This window comes from Molossus molossus, unplaced genomic scaffold (assembly GCF_014108415.1).
Source record: "Molossus molossus isolate mMolMol1 unplaced genomic scaffold, mMolMol1.p scaffold_m16_p_21, whole genome shotgun sequence".
Lineage (NCBI taxonomy): Eukaryota > Metazoa > Chordata > Mammalia > Chiroptera > Molossidae > Molossus > Molossus molossus.
Genome location: NW_023425357.1, coordinates 2604989 through 2619277, shown reverse-complemented (window position 1 = coordinate 2619277; position 14289 = coordinate 2604989). Strand labels below are relative to the sequence as shown.

Here is a 14289-nt window from a genome sequence, read left to right as displayed (position 1 = left end):
CCAGCGCAGGGGCACGCCGGAGACCCCGCCCTCCCGCGGTCGTCTCGGTGCACGGAGGCCGCGCGCCCTGGTCCGGCAATACGCGTGCGCGCGCGCGCGTGTGGCCCGGCCTCTCCCGACCACGCCCACCCAGACCACCTCCGTCTCAGTGCGCTTGCGCCGGTTGGTGCCAACGGTCTCTCCCCACATAAACCCTGGCAACCCAATGCGCAGGCGCTGCTGCACACCCGGTATTCTCTGCGACTCAGTTCCAAAACCCAGAGGAAATCCTGCTCCAGGGTTTGTTTCTCTTCCCCCTCGCTTGGAGGGGAAACCGTTCGCTATTCTCTCTCCTCCATTCGGGTTACTTTAAAAAAAAATTTTATTGCTTTTTAGAGAGAGAAGAAGGGAGAAGTAGAAACATTGACGACAGAGACTATCCATGGGCCGCCTCCTGCATGCCCCCCGCTAGGGATTTGGCCCGCAACCTGGGCATGTGCCCTGCCCAGGAATCGAACGGGCGATGCTCAGCCACTGAGCTGCAGCCGAGCTCAGGTTACTTTCTTTGGCTCCAGGGTCCAGCTCCTGGGACATCCTTGCCAGGCTTGTCTGCAACCAGGGCCAGGAGCCTTTGTCCCGCCTGGTTCTTTCTCAACACCTCTCGGGGCTCAAGGCTGACTTCAGTCCCACCACTGGGCACTTGCCCAGGCTGTGTCCTTACTGCTGCCAGTCCCTGCACAAAGAATCCTCTAAGAACATCCATGAAAAGGGTTCTCCCAGGCCTTGTATCCATACTCAGCCAGGTCCCATCTAGCTCCAATCCTCAGTTTCAACTTTTACAGCCATCCCTTGGCCCGTGTTACAGGCCTACCACTGTGATAGTAAGACAAGTACATTTGTGCAAAGAGTCAAGATTTATTTATCTTTTTTTTTTAATCCTTACCCGAGGACATTTTTCGATATTTTGTTCAGATAGAGTGGGAGGGGGAGAGAGAGAGAGAGAGAAACATCGATGTGAAAGGGACACATCGAGTGGCTGCCACCCGCACGACCAACCAGGGCCGGAGACAAACTGGAACCAAGGTACGTGCCCTTAGCGGGAACCGAACCCGGGTCTCTCCAGACCGCAAGCCAATGCTCTAACCGCTGAGCCAAACCGGCCCGGGCAAGTTTTATGTATCTTTTAACCTGCAGTTACCTTTTTCATTTCAGGGACATTTTGTTGAATCACGTTTAAGTCTACTTTCCTGTTTTATCTGTTAGCTTCTCCTTGCTTTCATCTTTATCATTCCCTCTTGCATTCACCAATTACCATGTATTGGTAATTTGATTTTCAGCCATGTCTCCTCTGATCCTTGCTATTGCCAGTGTGTTTGTTGCATGTGATACGTTTTTGGTCCTTGAATCAGGTGGGGACGGCCGAGTGAGACAACCGCAGCCTCAGTGGCACGTGTCATGTTCACAGCTTGGAGCTACAGGTGTGAAGGTTGGCAAGCAGAGGTCTGTGCTTGCCCAGTGCTGTCTGTGACCAGGTGGGCAAGGGTGTCCGACGCTGGGTGAAACAACAGCAAGACTATAGCCACTTTCCTGACTGGCTTTTTTTTGTTCAGACACAGGAGGAGGGGGAGAGAGAAACATCGATGTGAAAGGAACACATCAGGTGGCCACCACCCGTGCGACCCAACCAGGGCGGGGGACAAACTGCAACCGAGGTACGTGACCTTAGTGGAAACCGAACCCGGGTCTCTCTGGTCCGTGGGCCAAAGCTCCAACCGCTGAGCCAAACCGGCCAGGGCTCTGGCTGGCTTTAATAGTAGTAAGGGTCAGCCCTGGCCAGTTTGGCTCAGCGATTAAAGCGTTGGCCTACAGTCCAGAGAGACCCGGGTTCGGTTCCTGCTAAGGGCGCCTACCTCGGTTGCAGTTTGTCCCTGGCCCTGGTTGGTTGTGGGGGTGACAGCCACTCGATGTGTCCCTTTCACATCGATGTTTCTCTTTCTCTCTCTCTCTCACTCTCTCTCTCTCTCTCTCTCTCTTCCTCCCTCCCTCCCTCTCTCCCCCTCCCACTCTACCTCAACAAAGAGTGGAAAAATGTCCTCAGGTGAGGATAACAAACAAAAAAAATAGTAGTAAGGATCAGCCCAGACAGTGTGGCTCAGTGCACTGAGCATTGTCCCATGGACTGAGAAGTCCCAGTTCAATTCCCAGTAAGGGCACATGGCAGGGTTTCAGGCTCGATCCCCAGTACGGGGTGTGCAGGAGGCAGACAACTGATGTTATTTCTCTCTCCCTTCCTCTCCAAAATCAATAAAAGCATTTTTAAAAATAGTAATGAAGGTGGCATCTGACCTTCAATCTTGGAGCCTGTAACTACCTTTCCATTTATCTTGACACTGGGAAGAGAAGTGAAAATGATGGGTTCCTCCCGGATCCCAGGAGTACAAGTACATTCCACAGGGGAGGACAGAGTCCGGCATCAAACAGCTGGGAAATGAGCATACAGGGCAGAGGATTCAGAATTCGCTCAGGTCTGCATCCTGGGTGTGTGAACTTGGTCATGGATTAACCACCCTGGGCTCAGCTTCCTCGTCTGAAAGAATGACAATGGTCAGGACTCGGCTACAAATGGAGAAATCTCCTTCACCTAATCTGAAAGGTGATTTATTAGAGGTGAGGCAGTCCCTCTCCCCACACCCCCCAAATCTGAGAAGGCTGAAGAGGAGGCTCGGTGCTTTGCAGTTGGGAACGAACCCCATGCCCAACGGGCCTGTCCCAGGCACACAGACAATCTGTGCAGCACTGCCAGCTGTTGGCACACCTGCTCCCACCTGTCAGCTCCCCAGCAGGCCGGCCAGTGGGCTGTCATTGGTGGGGCTGCAGTCACATGACACACCACTGCCCAGCATGCTGGGAAAGGAGAGGGCTTTGGCCTTACCACTGAAAAATCTAATGTGGAGGATTCCCCAAATGGAGAAGGAATCAGAGAGGCTGGGAAAATGATAGGAGACAATGGCTCTGGGTTTTGAGGGCAGCCCTTTTATTATTCGCAGGCTCTGGCCACCACTGGCCCCTCCAGTGTCTCCCAAGGTCCCCTAAGATCAAGCCCCTCCCCCCCTCCCCAGGCACCCCCCAGAGGAGGTGACAAAGGCTGAAGCAAAGCAGAAACACCTTTATTGGAAGACAGTGTGGACACACAAGGGGGAATGGAGCGAGAGCGTGAGGTGGGGTCCAAGGGGCTGGTGCCTTTCTCAGTGCCCCTCCAGGGGGCTGAGCAGAGATGGGCTGGCACGCCCCGGCCTGGCACCAACAAGGCCCTGCTCTCCCTTGGGGGAGGGCCTCATGGCTGGGAGGGAGGCAAGAGGCCTAGGGTTCCCGCAGAGGGGCCAGACGCCGCTGGGCTTCACCGATCCATGCTGTCCTCCGTGGGGCTGGAGAAGCAGGTCTGTAGCAGCTTTTCGCAGAACTCCAGCTCCTCCTGGGTGGGGGCAAGAGCAGGAGCCCTGAGCGAGAGGCCGGCCCCTGCCTCCAGCACACCCTGCCCCAGAGGCAGCAGCTCTTCGCTCCCGACACCTGCCAGCCCCAGGAGCCGCCCAGGGCTCTCAGACCTCCGCTCAGATCCATGATTCCGTTTCTCTTCCCACCCGCGTCTGGACTACTGAACTAGACCAGGGGTCTCCAGCCTCTGGCCACACCCCACTGGTCTGTCCTCTCATGACCCCCTTGGGCTTTCTAACTCCCCACTTAAAACCCCTTCGTGGATACCAACTCCGGAACCCAGGAAAGCAAGCACTGCCGGGCTGGGCCGCATAAACACACGAGGTATCTGCCAGACACACAGGTGCCAGGCAGAAATGAAAGAAAACCAAGTTGGCGGGAAAATTAATTGTGACTCATCACACAGAAATAACATGGTTAATACTTAAACCAACTGCAGAAACCACCACCCACCCAACAGCTAATGGGGCACAGGATATGGATGAGCAGTTAACAAGAAGGGAAAGAGCCCCAGCCGGTTTGGCTCAGCGGTTAGAGCATCAGCCTGCGGTCCAGAGAGAGGCGGGTTCGGTTCCTGCTAAGGGTGCATATCTCTCTTGCAGTTTGTCCCCTGCCCTGGTTGGTCGTGTGGGTGGCAGCCACTCGATGTGTCCCTTTGGCGTCGATGTTTCTCTCTCTCTCTTCCTCTCTCTCTCCTCCCACTCTATCTGAACAAAAAATGGAAAAATGTCCTCGGGTGAGGATATAAAAAAAGGAAAGGAAAGAGATGCCCGACTTCACCCAGGGGAGAAATGCAAACATAAACTGCATTTACCAGTCAGCCTGAGAAAAGGTCCAATGGTTTGAGGCCAGCCGTCCTGGCTAGCATGTCGGGCACCCTTGTGGCTGCACTGTGGGCCAGTTCAGCCTCTAGGGGAACAGCTTGGCGATAGTTAACGAAATGGCCCTTAACCCTGTAACGTCACCTTTATCACCTTTACCTTAACTCGGCCTCTCCCTTCCTAGAAAAGTGTTCTCTACAGTCACTTTTAGCAGTGTTGTTAGTACCCAGAGTGGAAATAACCTGCATGTCCCTCAAGGGCAGTGACACAAGAGGCTCCCCCTACCCTGCAGAGACAAGGGAGGGAAGAGGAAAGAGGGGGCACCTGGCCCTGGGTGGTCTTGCTCAGCGGTTAGAGTTTCAGCCCAAGGACCAAACGGTCATGGGTTCGATCACCAATTAAGAGCCATCCCTGGGCACGGGGGGGGGGGGGGGGGGGCGGAGGGGGCAACCAATTGATGTGTTTCTCTCACATCAATGTTTCTCTCTTCCCCCTTCCATTCTATCTAAAAATTAATGGAAAAATATCCTCGAGTGAGGATTAACAAAAATATTTTGTCAATCTAATATTTAATTACTAAATATCTGAATATGATGTAAATAATCTGGATGATGGCTCAATGACTTCGTTAACCCTTTAAGCAACTCAGAGTTCCTCCTTCCTGCCGACAGCACCAGGCACGTGGGAGGCAGCAGTAATGTCTGCTGAGTGGGTGCTGCAAAAGACAGGCATGAACCCCAAACACAGCATGGCGCAGACCACAGCGGCCGGCCGAGGGCAGGGCTGGGGCAGGGCCCACCTGCTGAGCCCGGGCAGCCCAGCCAGGCCCAGCAGCCTACCTGGTACTCCTCATGCTGCCGCAGCAGCTGGCAGCGGTGTCGCAGGAGCTCCTCCAGGCCCAGCTCCGGCTGCCGGCACTCCCGCACGCCCTGGGGGAAGTCTGTCACCAGGCTGCAGGGACAGGAGAGCAGTGCTTGGGGCCTCCCTCTGCACAGGCCCACCCCCAAGCGTTACCACAGGAGCCAGGGAAGGACAGTTCCCCACATGGGCCTCAGTTGCCCCATCTGCATGGATCTCATGCTGCCCCCACCCCGTCCCAGGGACTTGTACAAAGCAGGGCACTTAGCACAGTGCCTGGCCTGGGGTCAACTGCACAGGCGGGAGCTGCTACCCACTCACTCAGCGGCTCCGCCCTGTCATTTTCCAGACACTAATGCACTTGTACTGTGTGCAGCGGGGGGTGAAAGCCTCTCCCCTCCTCCCGGGTCCCAGGAGAGAGGAGGCCAGGGCCTAGTGGTGCCATTCCAGGAGGTGGGGCACCTGCCCCAGAACCTGTTCTCTCGGGGCCCCAGCGCACCTGCACAGGGCTCCAAGCACGTGCTCATGGAAGGGGCTGTGTTCTGTCCGGACGAGGGCCACTAGCTGCTGGACCATCCCCATGGAGCACAGGGTCCCTGAGGGAAGGGACTCAGGGGTCAGAGGGACAGTCCCCACCCCTCCTCTGTGCACTCCCTTCCCCACCACCCATCCTCCAGGGCCACCCCAGGCCCCTGCTCCAGCTGCCTACCTTTGTGTTCCGGGTGGCCCACCAACAGGTTCTGCAGCAGGAATGCCGACTTGACCTTGAGCTTTTGCACCTGCTGCTGCATGGCCCGCATCAACACAGAGAAACCATCCAGCCGGAGGAACTGCAGCAACCCAGCCTCCTGCTCCCGGACCAGGCCTGGGGTGGGGAGAGAGGAAGGGCTTCAAGGTCACGGTCACCATCACCACGATCGTCATCACCATCACCATCATAACCATCATCACCACCATCACCACCCACCCCATGATTATCACCATCACCACCACCATCATCAATTTTTATGGGCCTGCACTTCTCAAGTATTATCTTCTTATAAGTGTATTTTTATTGAGATACAATTAATGCAAACTATATTTAAAGAAAACTCTGCACCAACTGTCACCCACCTGGCTCTGGCTCTTGGTATCTCTGGGGCACCAAGTCCCTCTGTCTGCCCTTTATGGCCAAGCTGCCCCGGGTCTGCCTGTCCATCTGTCTCCAGTTTTGGATGTGACTTTCCAAATGCCTCTCCCTCCAAGGCTCCTTCCCTCATCCTTGCCAGAATTCCTTCCTCCCTCCTGGAATCTCTCTATCCCAACCTCCCCCATTCTTCTCCGGGGTGACATAATAAATATATATTTGGTCTCTGTCCCCCACTCCTGACACCAAGTTCCTAAATCCCTTGGAATTTCCTCATAATAGAAGCATGTTTTCTTCTTTTTAAAATTTTATTTTATTTTTACTGACTTTAGACAGAGGGAGGGAGAGAGTGAGAGAAACATTGATGTAAGAGAGATACATCGATTAGTTGCCTCCCATATGTGCCCCAGCTGGGATCGAACCACAACCTAGGTATGGGCACTGACCGGGGATCGAACCCATGACCCCTGGTGCACAGGAAGATGCTCCAACCAACTAAGCTATAGTAGCCAGGGCAAGCATCTTTTCTTCTCTGGATGGGCTCCTGCATGAGGACTAGTCACCAGAAAGGCCAATCCATAATTAGAAACTAAAAATTTTCAGCCCCGACCCCCATGCACGGGCAAAAGGAGACTGGATGGAAATTGAATTAATGATTCACTTGCCTACATGATGAAGCCTCCACAAAACCCCTAAATATGGGGGTCAGAGAGCTTCTGGGTTGGTGAACACATCCATGTACCAGGAGGCTGACGCACCCCAATTCCACAAGGATAGAAACTCAAGGCTGTTCTAGACCCTGTCCAGGGTACCTATTCATCTCTGTTCTTCACCACATCCTTCATCACATAATAAACCACTAAACATAAGTCACTGTTTCCGGAGTTCTGTGAGCCTTTTCAGCAGGTCCTGGACGCCGAGGAGGGTCATGGGCCTCTGAGGCCGGGCAGTCTCGTGGCACTGAGGCCTCAGCCTGAGAGGTCTGCACCCACTCGGATACTCAGTGCCAGGACGCAGTTACCGGACACCCAGCTGGTGTCCAGACTGGAGAGCTGACTGCTGTGGAAACCCCCCCACGGCGGGGTCCAGTGTGGTGAGCAGAGACGGGTTTCCTCACACTTCCACAGACAGATGCAAGGCTACCTCACAACCCAGCTACCCTACCCCTAGGTGCAGACACACGAGAAGTCAAAGCGAATGTCCACACGAAACCCTGTCCACCCAGGCTCACAGCAGTGTCACTCACAGCAGCCGAAGGGTAGAAACCACCCAGTGTCCAGCTGGTGAACGGACAGACAGAATGAGGTCCATCCACAAACGGAGTAATTATTCAACCACAAAAAATCAAGCACTGCCCTGGCCAGTTTGGCTCAGTGGTAGAGCGTCGGCCTGCAGACCAATGAGTCACGGGTTCGATTCCGGTCAAGGGCACGTACCTCGGTTGTGGTTCGTCCCCAGCCCTCGTTGAGGTTGTGCGGGAGACAACCAGTCAATGTGTCCCTTTCACATCAATGTTTCTCTCTCTCTCCCTCTCTTCTCCTCCTATTCTATCTGAAGATAAATAGAAAAATATCCTAGGGTGAGGATTAAAAACATAAAAATAAAAATCAAGCACTGAGGCATGCTATCAGCGTGGACGAAGCTTGGGAAAGAGATGCTGAGTGAAAGAAGCAGTCGCACAGTCCACGTACTGCAGGACTCCATTTACGTGAGATGTCCAGAGCCGTCCAATCCAGGCAAGAAGCAGATCGGTGGTTGCCAGGGGCTGTGGGTGGGGGTGGGGAGCATAGAGGGGGACTGCTAATAGGCACAGGGTTTCTTTTTTGGGGTGATGACATTAGGTCGTGGTGATGGCTGCGTAACCTTATAAATATACTGAAAGTACTAAATCGTACATGTAAAAAGGATAAATTGCCCTGGCTGGTGTGCTAAGTGGTTAGAGTATCGCCCCATGCACCGAAGGGTTTCAGGTTTGATTCCCAGTCATAGGCCCTTAACCTGGGTTGCAGGTTCGACCCCTGGCCCAGGTCCGGGCATATATGGGAGGCAACCAAGCGATGTGTCTCTCTCGTCAATGTTTCTCTCTCTCTCTCCCTCTCCCTCCTTTTCACTCTCTCTAAAAACTAAAACCAATGGAAAAAAATATCCTCAGGTGAGGATTAACCAAAAAGAAAAAGGATAAATTGTATGGCCCATGAATTATGTCTCAATAAAGCTGTTAACACGGGGACCCCCAGCATGGCACACGCGAGAAGCGGGCCCAGTACATGGCGAACATGGCTTTGGCTCGAACCCCAGCTCCGCACGTCCTGGCGGGGTGCCCTGGGCTGTCACTCAGGCTCCCTGACCTGGCCCCTCCTGTCTGTGGATTCAGTCTGCACCTAAGAGGGTGTGTGTGAGGGCTGAACAAGTTAACCCTGCACCTGGCCTGGCACAGAGCAAGCGCCCGCAGATGTTGCCATCACCCCATCCCCGACCTGGCACCCATGCCTCAGGAGGCAGCATGGGTGAGACCTCCTGCTACCTCTAATGGGAGGGGGCCCAGGGGCCACTCACCAACCTGGCCTCCCAAGACCAGGAATGTCAACCGGGCCAAGGTGAGAACCCTGACGGCACAAGTCACTGAGGCTGAGCGACAGTCCTGTGTCATCAGGGTCTGGCTCTCTGACCAGCAGAGGGTTGGCGAGCTCACCACCCTGTTCCCAGTACCTAGCACAGAGTCCTGACAGGTACTGGGGGGGTGATGAACAATGAGGCTCCTGCCCTCTGGCCCAAACAGATCCCTACAAGGTCCACCTCCATCACAGCTCCAGGCCTTGGGGCCCCGGGCCCTCCCTAGCAGGTCCGGGGTACTCACAGGAGATGGCGAAGAGGGCCTTGACGCGCACCGAGTCACAGGGGTCCCGGTCCAGCAGCCGCAGCAGCTTGCGCAGGGCGCCCAGGCCCAGCACTTGCTCCTGGATGGCCGCCACGTTCTGGCTGCAGGTACCGATGAGCTGCGCCGCCCGCCACCGCAGCCCCGCGGGCCCCGCCTCCAGGTACCGGCCCACCAGCAGGTGCATGCCCGACAGCTGGCAGAAGTCTGTGCCACAGAGAGGAGAGGAAAGAGCCGAAGTTACAAGCTGAGCTGTGCCCCCAAATCCATACGTTGAAGCCCTAACCCCCAGAGCCTCCGAATATATTGTATCCGGAGATGGGGCCTTAAAATTGGCGATGACGGAGACCTGACATCACAGGATTGGCCTCAGTTCAATATGACCGGTGCCCTTCCCAGAAGAGGAAATTAGACACAGATACACCTGAGGGAGACCACGTGAGAACACAGGGAGGGGACAGCCATGTGAAATGTGAAAGCGGATGAGAGCGGCCTCAGAAGCAAGCACCCCTCCGGGCTGTGAGGACCGATATCTGTGGTTTCCATTGCCCCGGCTGTGCCCCTCACCCATTCTACACTGCCCTGCTGGCCTTACTACTATCCCTGAACACGCCAGGCACGTTCCCGCCTCAGGGCCTTTGCACTGGCCATTCCCTCCACCTAGAATGCTTTCTCCAGAACTAATCCCACAACTCAGGTGCTCACTTTGGGTCTCTGATCAAATGTGGCCCCTCAGGGAGGCCTCCTCTCTCTCACTCTAGGAAGTGACAGTGGATTCCCAGCAGACTAGGGCGAGATGGCCAGTTTGCAGGTATATCAGGTAGGGGTGGACTGAACCTGTCACCAGCCTGGCTGTGTAGGGTGAGAGAAGGTGCCATCATTGCTCCTGATGACATGGGGACCAAACAGAGGGGACAGAGAAGTCCCATCTAGGGCTAGAGTCAGAGCCAGACTGAAGGGGGAAAGGCTGGAGGCTGGGAGGCTGGAGAGGAAACCATGACAAAGGACGAGGGCTGAGCCGTAGCGGAACATGTGCTGAGGAAGAGGCAAAACAGAAGGGAGACCAGGAGGCAGAGGGGCAGGACCTGGAGGCTAGGGGCGGGCCGGGGTACCTGCAGCATTGTCCATGTTTTCACACAGGTCAGCCAGCAGCTCCAGGGCCCCCTCGCGCTCCTGCTGGTCGGTGGCCAGCTCAGCCTCACCAGCCGAGGGGGGCGTGGGCTGGGACAGCACTTGGAGGCAGTTCTTCATCTGCTCCACCTCCTCCCGCTGGCCCCGGCAGGCGGCTGACATGGCCTCCTGCAGCCACTGGCGCCTCTGGGAAACAAAGTGGGTGAATTAATCTATAAAGTAATTCATGAGTAATAGTCGTTAATAATAACTGTCAACATCTGAGAGCTGACTGTTCCTTCAATCAACACCTATCTATGGAGCTTCTTTTCTACTTGACAGACTCTTGTCTAGACACTAGATCTAAGGAGAGACGGGCTATGGGGTGGCAGACAGAGAGGAAGCGAGGCTCCTCAGTTTCTGTCCTGAGTCACTAGGGGATGGTGAAGACAGCAGAGAAGCAGGTGTTGGGCAGGGGAAGATTAGAGCTCCTTTGTCTTTTTGTTTGTTTTTTACAGACAGAGAGAAAGGGAGAGGGAGAGAAACATCTATTTGTTGTTCCACTCATTTATATACTCATTGGTTGCTTCTTGTACATGCCCTGATGGGGGATCGAACTTGCAACCTTGGCACATCAGGACAATGCTCTAACCAACTGAGCTACCTGGCCGGGACCTAGAACTCGTTTTTAACATGTTATGTTTGAGGGATATATTAAACACCCAAAGTAAAATACTGAGTGGGCTATCTGAAGTTTAGAGAGAAGATCGAGTGTACACCTGGGTTTCTCAGCCTCAGCCTATTGACACTTGCAGCGGGACAGTTCTGTGGTGGGGGCTGTCCTGTGCACTGTCAGAGGTTGAGCAGCACCCCTGCTCACCACCTCCTAGATGTCAGTCGCAGGGACTCCCATTTGCAACAACCAAGAATGTCTCCACTCTTTGCCAAATATCACCTGGTGGATAAAACCACCACCAGTAGAAAACCATTGGCCTGGAGATACACATTTGTGAGTCGTCAGAGTAAAACCTTAATAGGACATGAGATCAAACAGAAAGTAAGCATAAATAAGAGGAGAGTCCTGCTACCTCCATCATTCAGAGGCTGGAGAACGTGGAAGAACCAATAGAGGCAATCGGGAGGAAGGGCCAGTGAGTAGGATGAAGACCAGGACACTATGTTGCTCTACAAGCCAACTGAAGAAAGAGATCAAGGAGGAGGCAGTAATCAAATGCTGTTATTCCATCAAATATAATGAAAGCTGAGAACTAGCCCCTGGAATTTTTTCTTTTTTTTTTTTTGCCTGTCTATGTGTTAATTGCTCTAGTCACAGTCCTGGATAAATCTGGGCAAGAGGCTCACCTTTCGGTGTCTGTTTCTTATCTCATTGTCCAAAAGGCTCAAAGACATCATGGATATAACTGGGTGAGCACAAGTTTTCCTATACAGACAGCCCTCCGAGATATTGTGGGTTTGGCTCCAGATGATGGCAGTAGCGAGTATCACAATAAAGGGAGTCCTAATCTTTTTGTTGGTGGAGGTTCTTGCCTTCAGTTTGTAAAAAAGGCAACATCCGTGAAGCACAGTAGAACAAGGTATGCCCGAACTGTAATCACCATCACCAACAAAATATCATTATAACAAATATTGCTATTAATCTCCAAAAAATCCTATATAGTATTACTGTTATCCCCATTTCACAGATGTGAAAACTGAGGCACAGAAAAGTTATAACTTGCCCAAGATCACATCCATCTGTAAAGCCTGTGGTCAGACGGAAGCAGTCTGTCCACAGAGCCTGTGCTCTCAATGAGAATGAACTCCAGCTGCCTTCAGGGGCGCTGCCTGTGTGCCCAGCACAGTGTGGAGCCCTACTGGAACTTCAGAACTACCCTAGGAAATACCATTATTATTATCATAATCATCAACTTGCAAAGGAGGAACTTGAGGCTCAAAGAGACTAACTGATATACCCAAGGTCACACCGCTGGATAATGTGGAATTCAGTCTTGTCTGGATCTGGAGAGCCCTCGCTTTTCTTTCTATCTCAAGGCTATTCTGCATCCCAGCATGGGACCCAGGGATCTGTTCCCCTCGGACAGTTGAGATCTGACCTTCATTCAGTCTACAAGAACCCCAACTAGCACAAATAGAGCCCACTGCGCCTTCACACCCGGACTCCCGCCCTCCACCCTGGAAAACTCCAGCTTCTAGCTCCCCAAGCCACACTTCCCAAGATACACAGCTGTCCCCACACCCCTCCCCCAGCTTCTTGCGCCCCACCCTTTACCTCCTCACTCATAGGTTCTGGAGGGGGGTCTGGTTCCTCAGAGCCCGCCGTGATGGCCATCTGCAGCAGGCCTTGGAGGTTGCGCGGGGGCGGGGGATTGCCTGAGCCCCCGGCCGAGGAGCCGCCGCCCTCTGACGAGCAACCCTGGGAGGCTGGGGGCAGCGCCAGGGGGAGGCGGCTGCCCCCCGAGCCTTGGTTTGCCATGGGCTGTTTGTGAAGAAGGGGAGGATGTGTCGGGGATTAGGGGTGGTTGGTCACCGCGGAAGTAGCTCTGGCGTCCTGGCTGGTCCACTCCTGGGGGTCTGCTGAGAAGGTGACGTTTTAGGGGAGCTCGGCACCCCCCCATGACACCGAAGCACTCGGCCCACACCCACCTTAACCACAGCCCCCATGTCTTCCTTCAAAGCAACAGGACCCTTCCCCAAAGCCACAAGCCCCGCCTCCTTCCCTGGCAACAGGCCCCACCCACTCTCCGCAGCAACCTAGCAACCCCCTCCCCTCGGCCCAGTGCAGGCGTCCCCGTCTCTTGGCAACGCCACTTGTCCCGCCTCCAAAGCCACAAGCTTCCCCTTGGGTCGTTATATTAACGAATCTCCTCCCTCCTCTCCGAAGAAGGGAGCCAGAGCGGGGCGGACCTCACCTTCCCGGGCCGCGAGTCGCCGCCTCTACTGAAGGCAGAGTCGCCCGCACCTGACTCTAGTGGGCGCCGCCATCTTGACCGGAAATACGCAGGTCTCATTGGGAAGTTTCCGGCGCACCCACCCAACCTCGTAGCTGAAGCGGAGGCGTTTGTCCTGCCCTTAAGCCCTACCCATTCGGCCGGGTACCGCGCTCGGCCCCGCCCCTCAGTCCGCCCCGCCCCTCGCCTGCCGCTCACTCTAAGCCCCGCCCCTTCATGAGTCCCGTCGCTTCATCCTCCTCATAAGTTCCACCCCTGCCGTGATGGACACCCCGCCCCTCCCAGGTCTAGCCCCGCCTCCAGCGGACCCCGCCCGCACCCATGTTCCCCGCTCCCTTCTGCACTCCGCCCCTCCCTGGCACCTCAGGCTCCGCCCTTGTTCTAGGTCTTTCGGCCTCTCCCGGCTAAGCCCCGCCCCTGCACCGGTGTATCGGCCGCACCCGGTTAGGCCCCTCCCCTGTGTAGACCACGCCCCTTCTCTGGCCCCGCCCCACTCGTATCATTGCAGGTCGTGCTGGTCCCTCACCTACAGGCCTTTTCCCCTTCATCTGAGCCCCCACCCCATTATTTACTGGAGCCCTGGGTTCTTATCCCTAATAGCTGACCTAGGCAGCCTTTGACTCACGCCACCCCTTCTCTTGGCCTCAGTTTCCCTATCTACTCTTTCTCCACGCAGCAGCTGTGTGCAGACCCCTCTTAACACCCCCCCCCTCCCTCTTAGAATCTTCCCTAGGTCCTGCCAGGTGCAGAGGAGGGGGACTCAAAATGCCCAGGAGAGGTTGTTTGGAAAGCTCGCAGCCTCCGCGCGCCAGATTTGGAGTTTAGGGCTGGGAATGAGACCCTGCAGGCCTAGTCTGCAGAGGTCTTTGTTTTGGGCTGGGTTTAAGGAAACCCTAGTTCCAGTCTTCTGTAAGAGCCCCCTCCAGGAAAAGGTTGTAGTCAGCTGTAGTTGGGGCCTGCAGTCTCGGATGTATTGAGTTGCTGGGCCTGGGGTGTGCAGGGCAATGTTTTGGGCAGAGATGGGAAGACAAACATACAGGCTCTGTGTATTTGAGGTAC

At 54.9% G+C, this 14289-nt stretch overlaps 1 protein-coding gene across 2 annotated transcripts; it reads right to left on the bottom strand.

Annotated features, from left to right (window-relative positions):
- Positions 1-3109: 3109 nt before the first annotated feature.
- On the bottom strand, positions 3110-13352 carry HSPBP1 (HSPA (Hsp70) binding protein 1). 2 transcript variants are annotated; one of them, XM_036274826.1, is made up of 8 exons: positions 13192-13352; positions 12552-12853; positions 10264-10468; positions 9134-9358; positions 5860-6015; positions 5650-5746; positions 5132-5243; positions 3110-3451 (listed from the first exon to the last, which is right to left on the bottom strand). In XM_036274826.1, exons 2-8 carry the CDS (start codon positions 12753-12755, stop codon positions 3377-3379), a joined length of 1074 nt encoding a protein of 357 aa, XP_036130719.1. In that variant the 5' UTR covers positions 12756-12853; positions 13192-13352; the 3' UTR covers positions 3110-3376. The 2 variants fall into 2 exon arrangements, with proteins under 2 accessions (XP_036130719.1, XP_036130720.1); XM_036274827.1 differs by lacking the exon at positions 13192-13352 and having other exon boundaries at positions 3131-3451; positions 12552-13007.
- Positions 13353-14289: the final 937 nt, after the last annotated feature.